Genomic DNA, 18,198 nt, shown 5'->3' with positions numbered 1-18,198 from the left:
ATTTGCCACAGCAAGATCTGCTTGGAGATTATAAGATCCCTATATCATACCATTAAACATCATCACAAGTAACAGGGGGAATATGCAGATTTTGAGTGGAAAATATGGTCAATGCTCATTCGATTTTGAAATTTAGCGAGGTGGTGTTCTCTTCAGTTGTGACGCAGGCTTTAAGTTTAACACCATGCACGTAATCATTAATCTCCAAGCAGATCCATGGTGGCGTAATATAGTATCAAACCCACTGTGCCCGTTTGACTCCCTTTGGCCGGCTATACTCCTTGGCCAGCTTTGATACTATCTTATGGCACCGTAGGATCTGCTTGGAGATTACGTAATCATTACCTTCTCTTGAGCAGATGTGAGGCTGGCATGATCTCCTTGTCCTGTACATCCGCCATCTTTATCCCAAACTGCCTCTTCCTCTGGGCCTTCATCTGTCTCTTGAACTTCCGGGGGTTCTTCAGTTTTTCCTGTGATTTAACATGTTACCATTAACTGATGATATGAAAGGTTGGCACTAATAATCAAATGTAAGAAACTATAAGTTAGTACAATCTTGCTGGTACTGATTGATGCTGTCCTGGGCTAGCCAAACGCCAGTGCAGACCGCCCCCCTCCCCACGCCCTATGGACATGTACACACGTGTCTTGTGTGAATGCATGCTGTTTTGTGATGTTCTCTGCGTACTCACGATTTTAGGCCGATTTATCTTGCTTCCTGGTGCCATAGTGACGTCTGTACGACAGGTAACTAGCTAAAATAGCTCTGAAGGACGATTTGTACACTGATTTTCTTCCCGTGTCTTGTCGACACAGCTGAACAGTCCACACGGTCGCGTCGTCTGCAGCCCAAATGCCGCAAAACAGTCAAATTCGGACAACTATAAAGGTTTCTAACAAATCGAGCCAAAATGTGGATAGAAATTAGTGTTTTTTAAAATTTTGATATCAAACAGGACTCAAAGAAATATTTTTCATGTGGTTTGTTGCCGATGCTCAAGCAATAGATAGTGGGCAATACTTTGGTTTTACGACATGCACGGCCACCATGCGACTCCAAGGCACACTGCAATCGACTATATGTTCTCACTTGTACTTCTGGCGGTTTTATAAGACTTAACTTCTTAAGAAATCATTTCCCCAACAAAAGCCAGCAGTATTCAGTGATCAGAGAAAAAAATAATAATTTCGATATTTTCTACCAATTGTGTAATGCAATTCTGGATAGAAACTGAGGAAACTCTTTTACAACACATAGTTGCATACACACATGTTCATAACTGATCATAACTGACGATATAACGTTAATCTGGTGAGTCCATAATTTTGTTTTATCGTGCTATTGAACTGGAAAGAAATACTCAGCACAGCATACTGTAATATGCATTCATTATCATTCATGATGATGCATTCCACATAGCATCACTTGCATATTGAATGATTTTGAGCGAGTATAAAGAAAGCAACATACTTCTTAGTGGCACAATACTTTCAGCATCTAGTTGTGCTATTTAAATGCAGACGTATGAGCCGTTTTTTTAAAGGTCGCTAGCTGAATACAATGTTTGCTCAGTGTTAACGCTTCACCGGTATTCATTTACTCTCCCGCCCTTTCCGGATCCTCCCTCAGTGAACCCTGGTGACCCCTAGCACGTAACGTTACCCTGTCTAGGACGTCCCTATCTTTGCGTCATTTCACCTGTTAAACCTGTCATCATCATTACACATCCTTATTGACGCTCCACTTCCTCAGGTAAGATTGTATAAGCATAGAACAGTTCACTGTACCGAAGACTACTAACTTCTGCGTGCTAAAAGGTCTGTGGTCTTTGACAGGTGCAAAGTCTATGGACAGGTGGAGTTAGGGAGGGGGGCAATACCCATATCATTTACTGAGCAATCCTTGGCAATAATCTTACCATATACACGAATCATTATGTATGTAGAAATGACCTAACCTCAAGTGTTAAGTTGTGTCCTTTAGATAGTCTTTATGCATAGTAGCATCTAAGCCATCGTTTGTTTCCTAATGTTATAACATTCAACACTGGCAGTGGCACCTGTAACGTCACACATGAACTGACTCGTGCACTCCCGGACGTACCTCACTTGTTTGGATACATGTTATTGACAACGGTTTCCACAGATAGCTTGTCTATCTTCACTGACGTGTGTTCAGGTAAATGTGAGTAATTCTTGTGGGTATCATCGAGCTAGAATGATTAATCTATTAACTGATTTGACCTGAATTTCTGACCCATTGAAATGTTTTGGAACCACCCTTTAATAGTAACATCAAGGAGCTTTTATCCTTGGTAACATTTAGACAATGGGCATAATGCAAAACCAAACGTGGCATTATATCAACAGATAAATTTTCGATTATATACCCTACATTTACCCGCTTTCAATGCAAAGGATTTAGAGCAGCCCAGGGTTATGAAGTCGTCACGTGTTTGTAACAGCCGCTAGACAACACAACAATGCTACAGCTTTTTACCACGCTCGATTATTTTTCCCACGGGTGAATTAAGTGAAGACCACCTGTTGTATCAAATCTGTCTTTCGTCGGATTAAAATGAGGGGGTTGGGGAGGTACGAAGAGCAGTTTTTTTCGTAAGACTCGGTATTTAGCTATCGATCGTGTTCGATCATGTACCAAAAGTCACTGTACAAAGGTCAAGAATATCAAGAGAAAACAAGCTGACACAACAATGGGCGCCTGTGTCAACAGGGTCAGTATTAGGGCCGTTTTAAATCGACTTCCAGTTTCATGCGAAAATGTTGGGATATCGTCTACCTGTTTTAAAGAATTTCATTGAATCGTCTACTACAATTATTTTCCAAAATACACTGCCATACGGTGCTCAGTTTTATTTCAAACAATTTTAGAAAGTTAAAGTATCCTTCCTTTGGGCGTGAAAGTTGTTTTGAAATGCTTGAAGTACACTATTGTTATTTTGATGTGGCCCAGTTCAGCCCTAACTGTGACAATAAATGGGCAGTGTACTGGCTTAATCAGTACTCGTTGTAGATCATAAGCAGCACATCAAACTATGAATAATTTAAACTCACAATGTGCCTACGACAATGAGCAGGTCTATTATTCCCACCGTGTGTAAATTGAGATTAACACCGTTCATATGCATTGCGTATGACGTAAAACGGACCTTTAATTTCACGGACGTGTCTTTGTTTTCTCAGGACGCGATGTGTGGACAACTGCGGTCAAAAATTCGAGCAAACCAAACGTCAAGGGCTAGATAGATTCTCTGCAACCACTTTTTCTAAAATGATTGTTTGGCTGGACTCTACCATTGGATCTAGCGGGGGTCACAGATGACGAACAGGACAACGGAGCGGGTGATCATCATTCGCCCCTCCCGGGTGCTGTACACCCAACAGTCGGTAGGGGGAGAATTCCACAACGGCACGAAGTTATCCGAACTTTTCCGACAGATCCTATACGAAGAGGTGGATATCAAGCGAGTGCCGCTCATCGAAGTAGTAAGAATCAACAGGAAGATGTGGTGCTTGGACGGTAACAAAAGACTTCGCGTCTTCCAGGAGTTGGAACACTGCGGGATTTGTGAGAAGGTTCGAATGAGATACCTCTCCAGCAAAGTGCTCGACCGGACTGGTGAAAGACAGCTTACTGCCGCAGGGGGGCGCTCCGTACTCGTCCAGGATGCCGAATTCGACAACCAGATCAAAATGATCACTTTCGAGTGGAGGAAGATGATCAAAAGGAGTCGCTCGGATGTAGAGAGCGGAGACTTAGACGAGACGTTGGACGATGAGAGTTTTCAGGCCGTGTGCTTTAAGTACGTAATGACAATATCGTCACTGTGCTTGCTACTACTCTTTCTGTACCACCTGTCTTTGCTCATTGACCAATTTTGATAATGATAATGATAACAATATCTGGTGTAGGCACCCAATATTTGGGTAATGAGGCTGATTTACGCCTCCTCGAGCACGGGACCCCCGTTTTACGTCCCTTCCGAAAGACAAATTCGTGGAATGCTTGGTCGGTCTGCAGCATCCGGTCTTCCTTTGTGATATCCCATGCAAGAACTGGCTGAATGGGTGTTTCAACGCGCCCCACGACTGCAGCATTGAAATAACAGCTAGAAATGTAACATTTGCAAGCAAACATGTACACATGATGAATACCTTCATATGTCTAGCCTAACAAACTACTGCTCTGTGTATTCTAACTCAAACACATCCATATGTATGGAGACCAGCCCCTCCAACTATGTCCTGCCACATGCTACATGTAATCGAACACCACAGGGTGTCTGTTGCACCTCCAGTAACCATGGTGACAGCCGTCTGGTCCAGGTCATTGACCCTATTTGTTTGAAGAAGAAGAAGAAGAAACGAAGCAAACACAACACCTTTCCCTTCTGTGAAGGCAACATAATCTGCCAAAGTTTGCTACTGCCAAAGTTTGCTTCGTTATTTCGATGTCACTCACTTTGACATTGATGATTTACCTTTTAGATTTGTACGTCACTGTGAATGGAGATTTAATACATTTGAGACTATAAAGTGGAAAATACAACTGAGCAAGATATAGCACTTACAACAAAAAACACCCTCACGCAACAGAATGCAGTAACAAATGTGTTTATTTGGTTACAGACGTCGTAACATCTACAAGAATGTACACGTCAATATGTCTTGACATTTAAAATAAGTCTAGTTGTATGAACGCACAGATTTTTTATGATTATGATGTGATCTACCTCATGGCTAAAATCTTACAAACATTAAACGTTTGTGTCATTTCTATCCTACGTTGTGAATGTGTTATGTATGTCCACATATATCAATATCAATGTAGCCTGGATAGCCCAACCTATTACAGGCGCCACTTCTTTTTCCTCCTCTGCAAATATTTTGGGAGAGAATGAAAGAAACTTGGCACCTATACTCACTTTGGATATCACACAGGCTATATCAACGAACTGAAATTACAGAAATGCAACATATATAGTATATTTAGGTCATACAAATCACCCATTGGTTGGTTATGTCTCCACATTGCAGCCTTTTTTACTGTTAGTGGTTACCACTCAGAGACCTGCAACTCTAGAATTCTAACCCCGCGTTGTAACATGTCAAAGGATCTAACAATTAGATTTCTGCCGATTCTAATCGAATCATAGCCCCCACGTCTTTGCAACATTTTCAGTCATCTGTTTTTAGACACGAGCTATTTCTAGTCATTGTGCTAAATATAGTACAAACGCTTACCATCGTGCCAACGATGAGTTCCTAAATGTCAAGAGGTGCAAAGTTTAAAACAGAAAGAAGAAATAGATATGTCTATTTCAGAAAAGGTATGATAGAAAAAAGAATAGTCTGTAAGTTATAGATTCTATTTCTTTTAAGTACAAATGCTAAGAAGAGAAGTTTTATTGCTATTTTTAACGTAGTTCTTGATATCTGTTTGATTGAATCATTAAGGGAACAATCTATCCGTAAACACAATGTAGATTAATTTATTCACATTTCTTACTGAACGCTAAATATAATCCCACATAGAATATGTAAACAAATAATGTTGTTCCTAAATTCATGGAGGTATTTGATGATAATGTAGCTCTATCACAGATTGAGCTAGTTGCTAATCTTTCACTTGATTAAGAGTAGCTTCTTAGAACGTAATTAAGCACCCATCTAAAGGTAGACTGGACTCACCCCGCATAGACACATTATATACAGTACACCAACTGTTGGCGAGGTTCATCCAAGGTACCAATTCTGAATTCATTGCATTAGAATTGATCAGAGGAATAACGTTATATAAATACAAACGCTATTTCTATTGGCAACGTTTTGAGTGATTGTAACATAATTCTTTACAGAAATCTCCAGCCAAATCATCTGGTTTTGCTATTTTGAAGTCGAACCTGACCCTTATAATTTTGATGGAGATGAGGACGATGATGTTTGCAGATATGAACACACTGGTGGTTAGCTTCTCGTCTGATTTTCTAACTCTACTACGTCGATGAAGGTTAGACATCAAGGTAATAAAATACGACAAAAAGCAGTTACTCAAGCAACTTGATATGATTTTGTAAACAGCCAGACGTTTCAAATACACCATCCGTTGTTTTCAAGTGTCATTGACGAAAAAAAACGGATGTTGTTCGAAACGTCTGACCGTTTCCAAAATCATGTCCAGTTGCTTGAGTAACTGCTTTTTGGCGTATCTAACTCTACTAGTGTCTCGGTAAACAATCCTTTTTTACTCCACGGAGAAGATCTTCAACCTCTCTATCATGTCCTCGGTACACTCCTCCGCCCCCTGCTCCGTTGGTGGTGAGGGGGAGGGCGCGTGGAGGGAGCTCATCCTGACGGACCGCTGCTCCTTCTGCCATTGCCGCCACGTCCTCCGGATGGCTCTACACTCCTTCCGGCTGTGCACGCAGTTCACTCGGCCTCTCTTTCTCGGGCAGTAGTAGCCCTTGCACCAGCTTCTCGCTATTTGGATAGCAGATAGGATAGAATGAATGAATGTATGACGGAAGGTGCTGGGCAAAGCCCCTCCCTCGTAATGTCCAGCGGAGGCATCGCCCAGTATCGAAGAGATGTAGATGTCGCTAACGCTCTAGCCTGACTAAATCACACTTTAGCAGCCTTTCCAACGATAACAGGGTCCTAGCCCTGCCGAGTGAGGTTGTGTAATACTAACTACAAGTACCCATGAACCATCAAAAAGGCTATGCCAGCTCTCGATTTTTGAATGTTGTAGCTATGTACCGTTGTAAAGTAGACCAGCATACATTTAAAACAATTATTTAAGAGTACTGCATTCTTATATGTTCTCCAATCACTAACATTATGTTCATCGCCATTTATACATATGCAATAGAAGCACATTTTTGCAAAATACATCAGAGACTCAAACGATGTACTATTAATAATCCTTGGCTGTTTTGGTTCGACTGAAGTTCATCATGGCGCCGTAACCATGGAAACCTGACCTTTGACACATCCCCTGACCTTGTCATCAGATCATAAGTACTTCACCCATCATGCACTTATCGTATACTGATATCGTTTTTCGTTCATGGCACGACGGGCGACAAGATTTTATAACGTGCCAACTGTTCTGTGATACAGTGATACTCAAAATTGTTTTCCTATTTTGCTGCCAACTTTCCATCAATGCATGGCGTTTGATTTTTGAAAGTTTAACTTGTAGACGGGGCGGCCCACGATTGGTTGAAACCATACATACGTATGAAAATGGCGTCAAGCCCCCTGCATGTCTATAAAAGTATATACGAGGGCGATTCAAAAAGTAATGCCACTGATTTTATAACAGGCTCATGTTTTCATCGAATAAGTCGAAATTTGGCACAAAGGTACAAGACATATCTCAATTTGTTATTAAGATTTTTATGAGTGACTGAGTTGAGTTCAAGATGACCACACCCTTGTTATCCCGTCGGAAGAAATTAAAGGGCCAATTAACGTACAATTGATAATGTCTCTAAATCACTTGTAGCTACTGTAAGGAACTAAAATTGCACATCAAGTTGCATTTCTCTATAAACCACTTGCCTATTTTCATCGTTGAAATACCACCACTTATTACTTTTTCGTTCCTGGTGTGAAGTAAGGTCGTCAGGGTCGTAATTAGCGGTGGATTAGGGGTGGGCTGCTTAAAGTTTCCATAACCGAATTTTTTTTATTAACTGAGAAAAATCAAACTTAACACACTTCTTGATCTTGAAACAGTTAATGATTGTGCCAAGTTTCACATCTTTTGGCTAATGGAAAAGCAGTCTACAAAAACCTTTATTCAACAAATCACGTATTTGGCTTTTAATTAAACTGTCTGTGATATAGCAACTCGCTCCATTCTAGAAGCTGTAAAAGATGAACCATTGAGAGTTCAAACATGAAATTTGGCATGTAATCTATAGAGACATTTGTTATTATACAAGTGAAATTAAAGCTTCCTACAACAGTTTTAAAATGGTAAGATCTAGAGGAACTGATCTCCTTACAAGCTTTTAAGGGTGTGGTCATCTTAAAATCATCTCAGTTGCTCATAAAAATCTGAACCACAAATTTAGATATTTAAATCTCAAGAGGATATAGTCTTGCACATTTGTGCCAAATTTCAACTCATTCGATGAAAATATGAGCCTGTTATAAAACCAGTGGCATTACTTTTTGAACCGCCCTCGTACATGTTTCAAACGTTGTGTAAAAGGGGGACTATTTAGATTTGTCCAGAAATAGGCTAATGACTTTTGGTCACTTGTCCTCACTTATGATAAATTGCGAGTCAAGAATGTTCACTCCTTGAAGGATGAAGTGACTGTCAGCAAACTATTTATGCTATATATATAAGTCTATAAGACAAAGATCAGCGATCACAGAGTTTTTCAGTTGTTCTGCACGTCTATCATGTGTATTAGATAATCTTAAACGATTGATGTCTCGCCGAGTCGACTTTGAAAGTAAAGTCTTACGGCTCTAGATCTGATATCAAAATATAAATGGTTGTTTTGTGTATACTCCGACTTAATTCAGTCAAGGATGTTCCAAGTAACTAGACGAAGTGAAGAGTTCCTTGTTGAAAAAGGTAGACATAACCACATTCCTTTACAGCAAAGAATGTGTCAGTATTGTAAACAAGATAGAAGACGAGTGTAATTTTATTGTTTACTGTTCACTACACAACGGCGAGAGAAATATCTTTTTCAATTTTGTACCAGATATGTTTCCATATGGTCATACTTTCGATAATTAAATAGCAGAGAAAAATTTACAGTCCTCATGCAATTAGACAAACCATGTATCATTAACTCCATCTGCCTTTACATTTACAACTGTCTTAAGAAGCGAGAAGAAGTTGAACAACTGCGTACTAGTATACTATAGACTTAAAGTTTGTAGTTTTAGTTTTATACCACATCCTTACATAATTTGTACTTGGAATTACTAGGAACTGCATTCTATTTACTTTGACCTGTACTTAGCTTGTTAGAGAGCATACTGAACATACAATAAAGTTATTCATTCACTTACTGCAGTCGACCTCGTCCGAGCCGTCCTCGCAGTCCTGGTCCCCGTCACAGATGTAGTGGTGCGGGATGGTGAGGCGGCCGTCCCAGCAGCGGAACGGTCGGATCACGTTCTGGAGTAGTGAACATAGTCTTTTATCTATTTCTGGGTTTTAGAGTGATCCTTTCAATTGAATTGGTAACTGATTTATAGGCTACCATATTTTGAAAATATATTAAGGATGGCAATGATAATACTTAGAAGGCATGTGTTGTTTCCAGTCGAAAGCTCAAAGATTTTGCCACATTACATCTATCTTGTAAGATATTCTTTAATAAAACATAGCATTACATCTACAGCTAAGACCTATTTCGAGACATTTTTAGGATCCTAGGAAAAACGAGGAGCCTGGTAATACATGAGAAGTTAAGAGGCTCTGCGAAAATCAAACATTCGGTGGACAAACTAAAAAAAAAAGATTTTTAAGATTTTGAAACATGGCCGTTGCCATGGTAACCATTCTCCATTGTAAGTTGGGACCACAAGACCACAAAGTTCCCATCTGTGTTTTGGGAATCCTCCGGAGGGCTTTTTCCGTTTCCACGTTGTGGTGTAGACTAAGAATTCCATACGGAACTCATACGGATGTGCATACATGTATATACGCACGTGTGAATCCACCTTAAGTCACCAAGATACAACACGGGGCACGACCAAAAAGTTCCTACCTGTTTCTTGGGGATCCTCCGTAGCGCCTTCCGTTTCCGCGTGGTGGTGTAAACTACGAGTTCCATACGGACCTCATACGGATGTGCATACGCACATGTAAATCCACCTTTAGTCACCATATCATACCAAACGGGGCACGACCAAAAAGTTCCTACCTGTTTCTTGGGAATCCTCCGGAGGGCCTTCCGTTTCCGCGTGGTGGTGTAGTACGGGTCGTTCATCATGCCGTTCCGGACTATCCCGTTGGTGGCGAACCTGCTCTGGTGTCCGTTCGTGTTCAGCATTTCGTACGGCCGGCGCACCGCCAGCTCCGCCACCGGAGGGGCTTTCACTACACACAGGCCAATAATATGATGCAAACACTTTTCCTTACTGGTGTTTAGTAGCTATAAAGTAGTTGAACGGATCTTAGAGTTAACACTACGCGTACGGTGAACAAGGCAACCAGAGATGGCAGCCTTCACAACCATCATGCAGATTAGAAAGGCACACGCACACACGCACACACACACACACACACACACGCGCGCGCGCGCGCGCACGCACGAACTGACACACACAAATATACTGTTGAACACACAAGACAGATAGACAATGAAGATAAAAATGTGACAGAGACACCGATAGACAGACAGAAAGACAATGTCACAGACAGTACTTCACAGAAGCGTCTCTTACCACACAGAGTCCCTCCCTCACACTTCTCGTCTGAGGCGCACCCTGAGCAGGGCTCCCCCCGGGTGTATGGTGGCAGCGTCCGCCCGTGGAGCTGGAAGTTTCCCCTGAAAATCAATATTGTGAAGAGGAAAGCAAAATTAGTGTTGATAGTTTGACGCGCAGATTCAAGAAAATTTAGAACATTCAGAAACAGAGAAGATGCAAACGGTGTGAAAATCCAGAAAAAGCAATTACTATCCAAAATGTACTTTCTCATGTAACTAACTGATGTTTTGGTAGAGTTTTTTTGTAAGACCGCCAAAGTTTTCAAATTGCTAGTGTCTAGTAATTAGTAGTTTGAGATATTTCCTTACATACCATTCTGAATTGGAGAACCTGTAAGTGCCATAATCCTTACCCCGGTGAATAGTAGCAGACCAGGAAGTCAGCAGGAATGCCGCCCATGTCACTGCACTGTGTCCAACCACAGCCCAGCTTCGTCGTGTCTGCCCACACCATCTGAGGTTTGTAAAAACATTGATAAGAAATCAAGTTAGCATAACAATTTTTTTCATATACATAATCGAACACATACACATTTACTTGATACAACAACACTCCGCGATGGAGACATGATTGTACTTGTAGACGCTAAGATTGTTTTGATATTAAGCGAAGCATTAGTATGTGTTTGTTTGTATTATATAGTTAAAGCAATGAGAAAATACAGTCAAGAAGTTTTGTACAAGCACGTAAGGTAAAAAGTATATATGTAGAAGTCGGCAATGTAGTCATGAAGCTTTACATGTAAATGTCATAATGTATATAATTATATACAATGTATGTAATTATTGTTACTTTTCAATAAAGTTTAAAAAATAACAATTTCTTTTCGTTCATTAGAAATCCATGAATACTTGCGGTAGGGGTAATATCAAAATAAGAATTGTTTAACAACTTGTGAGGAGTAGTGCTGATAGAAAATAAATTAGAAGTTAGTTTTTATTCGCCGCATTATGCACCCGAAAGCTGAACCATGAACAAATGAACTCTTTCAGATGAAAGTAACTTGTTCCCTGATAAAGCTCTTATTCCATGCATCCAGAGGTTCTAATGTCTGTTAATAAATCTAGAAATGTATTACGGCAATTCTTGCTGAATAGACCTTTCTCACGCGGCGGCCATGATAGATCTAAAACAAGTTCAATGAGGCAAACAAAAGACTGTCCATCATAATCAGCAGTTCAACCAATGATGGCCTACCAATTAGGAAAGTGACCAATAAGAGATTTGGCTGCATGTCCGTCAAATATTTGCATTGTTATGTTTTTATTTTGCATCTCTTAAGGGACTATGGCGTCAGTCTACGCTACTCTAAATTGATACATCTTTTGGTGCATAACACTAGTTATAATATTTATTATTTGATCTTATATTGTGAAAATTTGTGTGGTTTTGGGGAAATCTAAACAGGAGCTTATTTTAGAAATAAGTTTTGTCTGTTTGCCTCATTGACCTCGTCTTCGATCTAACATGGCCGCTGCGCGAGAAAGGTGTATAGCTCTGATTCCCAATGATATCACAATGGAATGAACTCTCGCGAGATCTCCACTCGCGTGAGTTTATGACGTGATATAACTCCCCCTCTATTCACAAGTGAATCATGAGCCGCACGAACAGGACGTTGTCTAGCAGAGCTCCTGTAGCGCGGTACCAGCCATGTGCAAGCCGGTGACATCTTTTACTTCTGGGAACGTATCTTGCCGGCAGCAAAGGACTGAGTAGTTTCCTTTGGCGTTAGTGTTTGCATCGTGTGTCTACACCTAGAAGGTACGCAGTATTGCCTTGCCGCCTTATGGCGTGTTCTGGAATTTTTGTTTGGCGGTCTGTTTCCCGCGCTTTGGCGGGACAGTGTTCTCAGTGCAGAGACATTTTGCTGTCTGAATTTCGTTTTATTATTCTGTGAATTTGTTTGCTCACCTTTCCTAAGGCGTGCAGCTTGTGTTTTAGAGCATTTTCGAGGTTTCAAATGTTCCTTCTGATACTCGGGTCATTTATGAGTGGAATTTGCATCTGTATGTGGAGCGCACGTGTTCGGGTGCGCAGGTGAGATTGATTCAACTTAGCGTGGTTAACTTGGCTTCGGATGCATTTTGATTTTCTTGTTTTTTTTTTTTTTTCGCATGAGTTAGGTATTCAGACAAGGCTGTATCACCACCAGGACTGCCGTAATCCTTGTTTTCTCGCGCTTGGAGCCTAATGGAGCAGAACAACACTGAACTGATCACCGAGGGCCTGGAGGAGCACCTGACATTCCTCCCCTGACGACAGTAGTGGTTAAACTTATTACTGACACCGCTGTGGGTGAGTTAAGCCATTTTTTGGAAACTTTGGGCAGTCGTCAAAGTGGTGGTCAGTGTTTTTCTGTGTGTGCCGAAGCGCCATGTTTCGGGTAGAGTTGCCTGATTGGGCTGCTCTCGTTTTATCAGTGTTGCTTGTCTGTTTTACCGTACAATTTTGCCATGGTTTTCTGTGCTAGGCCAGCATTTCTGCAATCTGTGGAGCAGTCAACAGCCCGGAAAGTGGTTGGACCAGGCTCAAAGACTTCAATACTCGGGCAGTAGTCAACAATTTGCAGCGGTGATTCCAAGTTGACTGTGATATCCTTTCTGAAAGTGTTTGTTTTTGCACTTCAGGTTGTCGGACAGCCTGTACGCTAGTAAGAGATCTTTTGACCCTCGTGAACTCGAGATGTTTCTGTTTTCTCAGTAATTTTTGCCGCGGTGACGTAACATGTGATGTGCCCTTCTTCCAGTTTACCAGCTCCTGTCATGCTGATCGGCGGGGCGCAGTTTGGGGCGGGTCGCAGGTCTGTACTAAACCGGCGTTCTCTCCACCACAGCTCCTGTCGGGCTGATCGGCGGGGCGCAGTTCGGCACTAACCCGGCGTTCTCTCCTCCCCAGCTCCTGTCAGGCTGACTGGCGGGGAGCAGTTCGGCACTAACCCGGCGTTCTCTCCTCCCCAGCTCCTGTCAGGCTGACTGGCGGGGAGCAGTTCGGCACTAACCCGGCGTTCTCTCCTCCCCAGCTCCTGTCAGGCTGACTGGCGGGGAGCAGTTCGGCACTAACCCGGCGTTCTCTCCTCCCCAGCTCCTGTCAGGCTGACTGGCGGGGAGCAGTTCGGCACTAACCCGGCGTTCTCTCCTCCCCAGCTCCTGTCAGGCGGACTGGCGGGGCGCAGTTCGGCACTAACCCGGCGTTCTTTCCTCCCCAGCTCCTGTCAGGCTGATCAGCGAGACGTAGTTTCGGAGTGGGTCGCAGTTTTGCACTAACCCGGCGTTCTCTCCTCCCCAGATCCTCTCAGGCTGATCAGCGGGGCGCAGTGGTCTGATTTCTTAGTACCGAGGACGTAACTTTTGTGGGGAAACTTTAGGTTTTGACTCTGTATGACTGAGGATCGTCGATCGATTTAATGTTTTAATTGGTTAGAATTCGCTGTCGGGCAACGGCACCGTCGGATGACGTAATAAAGTAATTGTTGTATATTGTATTCGCTGTCGGACAGCAGCACCGTCGGACGGTGTGGTACAGTAATTTGTGTTTATTGTATTTGCTGTTGGACAGCGGCACCGTCGGACGGTTTGGTACAGTAATTGTTGCATATTGTATTTGCTGTCGGACAGCGGGCACCGTTGGACGGTGTGGTACAGTACATACATCGTGTATGTTGTATTTGCTGTTGGACAGCGGCACCGTCGGACGGTTTGGTACAGTAAATTGTGGCATATTGTATTTGCTGTCGGACAGCGGGCACCGTTGGACGGTGTGGTACAGTACATACATCGTGTATGTTGTATTTGCTGTTGGACAGCGGCACCGTCTGACGGTTTGGTACAGTAAATTGTTGCATATTGTATTGCTGTCGGACAGCGGGCACCGTGGGACGGTGTGGTACAGTACATACATCGTGTATGTTGTATTTGCTGTTGGACAGCGGCACCGTCGGACGGTGTGGTACAGTAAATTGTTGCATATTGTATTTGCTGTCGGACAGCGGGCACCGTGGGACGGTGTGGTACAGTACATACATCGTGTATGTTGTATTTGCTGTTGGACAGCGGCACCGTCGGACGGTGTGGTACAGTAAATTGTTGCATATTGTATTTGCTGTCGGACAGCGGGCACCGTTGGACGGTGTGGTACAGTACAGTAATGTTGCATTATTGTATTTGCTGTCAGACAGCGGGCACCGTTGAACGGTGTGGTACAGTACTTTGTTGTATATTGCATTTGCTGTTGGACAGCGTGGCCGCCGGACGGTGTGGTACAGTATATGACTGTATGTTGTATTTCCTGCTGGACAGCGGCACCGTTGGACGGTGGGGTACAGTACATGGTTGTATATTGTATTCGCTGTCGGACAGCAGCACTGTAGGACGGTGTGGTACAGTACATACATGGTTGTATGTTGTATTCGCTGTAAATGTTGGACAGCGGACTCCGTCGGACGGTGTAGTACAGTACATGGTTGTATGTTGTATTCGCTGTTGGACAGCGGCACCGCCGGACGGTGTGGCACAGTACATACATGGTTGTATGTTGTACTCGCCGTTGGACAGCGGCACCGTTGGACGGTGTAGTACAAGTACATGGTTGTATGTTATATTCGCTGTCGGACAGCGGCACCGTTGGACGGTGTGGTACAGTACTTTGTTGTATCTGATATTTGCGGTTGGACAGCGGCACCGTTGGAGGGGGTGGTGCAGTATATGACTGTATGTTGTATTTGCTGTTGGACAGCGGCACCGTCGGACGGTGGGGTGCAGTACATGGTTGTATATTGTACTCGCTGTTGAACAACGGCACCGGTGGACGGTGTGGTGAGATTGTTGGACAATCGTGTAGAGAATTCGTTGTTGGACAGCGGGGTGCGTCAGACGGTATAGTGGATTTTCGCTGTAAGACAACGGGCGCCGGTGGACGGTAATCGTAACTTTGTTTGATTTGAGTCGGTGTTTCATTTGATATGACGACAGGTTGTTGGACAACCTCAGATTTTGTTTGGTTTGTTGCATGGTTGGTGAACAAATCCATGGTAGGTAACAAGACCGTACGGTAGTACAGTGAAGACCTACCTTGTTGGACAGGTCAGAAGTAAAGGTCAAAGGAATGGAGGACACAATGGGAACAATGGAACTTCGTTTGTCACAATTAGATTGTGACCTTGGACGACATGCAATTTTCGATAAGGTCCGCAGCGTCTGCACGGTAATGTTGGATGGTGATTTTACCGTTGACTGAACCGGTGTTTGCGTTTCTTGTTATGCAAGTTTGGAATAAAGACAAAGATCATGACGAGTTTCTCGTGTCACATTCCTTCCTACCATGGATTTTCTGTGTTCCTGTTTATTGGCTACCTTTAGCTGGCCTAGTTCTCACTCGTGGACCGTGTTCAGCTCCCTTAAGCTGTTGCCACCCATACTGGCTTCGGCCTGGTGGTCCGGGAAGCGAGTGGGGCCTGTCCAGACTGAAATATATAGAACTGTGCGTAAAGGTCGACAGTTACAGGTTAGATACTGAGCAAGCATTGTGGTGATAGCTTTCTCTGCAGCTGGAATATTGTTCTTGTATACGCAGAAAAATCAATGTTTGATTTCCAACACGACGCAGGATGAGTTGAACTACTGTAAACCTGGGAGAGGTTGGTCTCAGGTAATCTCTAAGGGCTCTCTATCTAATCGGACTGGTCGTCGACCATTCCACTGAGTTCGGATTGGACAGGTCCCACTCGAGCCGGACCTTAGGCGCCCAATGAACTTAGCTGAGAACCAGGGATCAATCTGCATTCCTGAGGAACACCTAAAGACTGATTACTGTGACTGTGATAGTCTTACACCCACCCTGTTGATAACAACAAGCATGCGCAGCAGACCATAGGGGATGCTGCTGTGTTGTCAAGGTGGCTTAATGCATACGTAGAGGGTTTTGTACGGAAAGGCACAGAGGTGAGGGAGTAAATATAAGGGATTGGGGGAATGAAGACAATAAGGATTGGGAAAAGGGAATGGAGAAGAATAAGGATTGGGAGAGGATTAAATGAAGGGAAATGTAGGAACTTAAATTAGGGGAATAATGGCACTCGGGAGAAGCGGGTGCCGAGGTCTTCTCACCCCAGTCCTTAACTCTCCACTGAGGCAACGTGAGTGGGAATATATTATGATTCCCAATGATATCACAATGGAATGAACTCTCGCGAGATCTCCACTCGCGTGAGTTTATGACATGTGATATAACTCCCCCTCTATTCACAAGTGAATCATGAGCCGGACGGGAGGGACACAGCCTAGCAAGAGTAGACTAGTCTAGCTACAGTCCACGGTCAGAGGCAATGTAGGTTTCTAGTGTAGCCGTTTTTCACCAGAGGGATATCTCCGATCTGTGTGGATTATCCAAAGCTCCGAAGTTATATGCAACTACCACCCTACATGCGCTAGATGTTTGTGTACTGCAGGGACCAGAGTACACGAACAACCAAAGCAAGTAGTCAACTGGTTGTCCCAAAGCCTAAGCGAGAGACCTTCAGAAGATCAATAGCCTACCGTGGGCCCAATGTCTGGAACAGCCTACCGCCAGACACAAAGAGTGTATGGCTCTTTCTCATGTGGTACAGCAGTCGGAATAAAACCGAGTGTCAGTCATTTGGTACTTTGTGTAATAATAGTTGCCATATCATGTACAATTGTCGGGCAATAAAGTTCTGTTCAAGTGTAGGTGTCTTTTCTGTGTTATATCTGAACAACAGAGCGCAACACATGATATCAAGTTTCGGAGCAATTCTTCACCTTTTCTGCTGAAGAGGATATTAGTAGATGGGGGGAGCACGGGAAAGAAGTGCAGTCAAATTTTTAGCCCCCCCATGCACCCACCCACCCCCTAAGTATTTTACGGGTAAGCATGGAATCTCGGATTCCACGATGCCTCGGTCTTCTCACCCCAGTCCTTAACTCTCCACTGAGGCAACGTGAGTGGGAATATATTATCGTTCCCAAAGGTATTGGTGTCCCGGATGTGAAGGTCAAAGGTGAGCACCACCTGTTTCCGCCATGAGTATTTTAGTATTTTTCTAAAGATTAGTTTGAATGTATCCTAAATTCTCTGACTATCAACTGGGCTTTGCAAGTAGAACTGGTTTGTAGTAATGACATTTCCCCTTAATCGCCTGTAACATTCTAAGCAGTTCAACTGGTATATTCAAGCAACACCCTCCCCACCAGAGGCTGCGACCGAACTGCGACCACCAAGCGACCAAAGACTAGACAGGCTCAACGAATTTCATTGATTACTAAGATATTTTACGTTCTATGTAATTTGCCATCTTTTAAATCATATTCTACGTCTTTCGTCATCTTCTGATGATGATCAATGATCCAATTTCGGTCTCTGTACGGTCGCACGGTGATCGGCGTCTAGTGGAAGGGGGGGGGGGGCTTAATCAGATCCCTCTATACCGTCTTAGTTCTGCTTACCCCCCCTCCCCTTCTGCACATACTTTAGCACACACACACGTAGTATTCCGTGCAGACGATCAGAAGGGTTGTCCTCGCCAGCCAGTCTGCTATGCCGGACGGACCCAACAGGAATGACTGACGTATGTTCATGTCGGATGTCAAAAGATCAAGGTACGGGTGTCTATATTAACGCCGATCGTGCGCTCCTGCTAAAAGATGTTAAATTGTGTCTTAATCGTACGATCTTACAATATTCTTC

At 43.3% G+C, this 18,198-nt stretch overlaps 2 protein-coding genes across 6 annotated transcripts in view; both read right to left on the bottom strand.

Moving 5' to 3' along the window:
• LOC118421587 (uncharacterized protein C11orf98-like) overlaps window positions 1-880 on the bottom strand; it is a gene marked incomplete in the record, with an annotated part of 2,282 nt that extends 1,402 nt beyond the window's left edge. Inside the window, 2 exon segments of the mRNA XM_035828935.1 lie at window positions 346-473; window positions 696-880. Coding sequence (XP_035684828.1) covers window positions 346-473; window positions 696-731 — 164 coding nt within the window.
• Window positions 881-4,622: 3,742 nt separating this feature from the next.
• LOC118420807 (peptidase inhibitor 16-like) overlaps window positions 4,623-18,198 on the bottom strand; it is a 45,213-nt gene continuing 31,637 nt past the window's right edge. For 4 of the 5 annotated variants that reach the window (XM_035827816.1, XM_035827815.1, XM_035827814.1 and 1 more), the window contains exons 6-10: window positions 10,850-10,950; window positions 10,453-10,556; window positions 9,930-10,117; window positions 9,070-9,178; window positions 4,623-6,504 (exon numbers count right to left, since the gene is read on the bottom strand). In XM_035827816.1, coding sequence (XP_035683709.1) covers window positions 6,269-6,504; window positions 9,070-9,178; window positions 9,930-10,117; window positions 10,453-10,556; window positions 10,850-10,950 — 738 coding nt within the window. In that variant the 3' untranslated portion in view covers window positions 4,623-6,268. The remainder of the gene's footprint in view (window positions 6,505-9,069; window positions 9,179-9,929; window positions 10,118-10,452; window positions 10,557-10,849; window positions 10,951-18,198) is intronic. The other variant, XM_035827817.1, reaches the window with a different exon arrangement.

Source organism: Branchiostoma floridae, chromosome 8 (genome assembly GCF_000003815.2).
Source record: "Branchiostoma floridae strain S238N-H82 chromosome 8, Bfl_VNyyK, whole genome shotgun sequence".
Taxonomy (NCBI): Eukaryota; Metazoa; Chordata; class Leptocardii; order Amphioxiformes; family Branchiostomatidae; genus Branchiostoma; species Branchiostoma floridae.
This window is presented reverse-complemented; position numbering and strand designations above follow the sequence as displayed.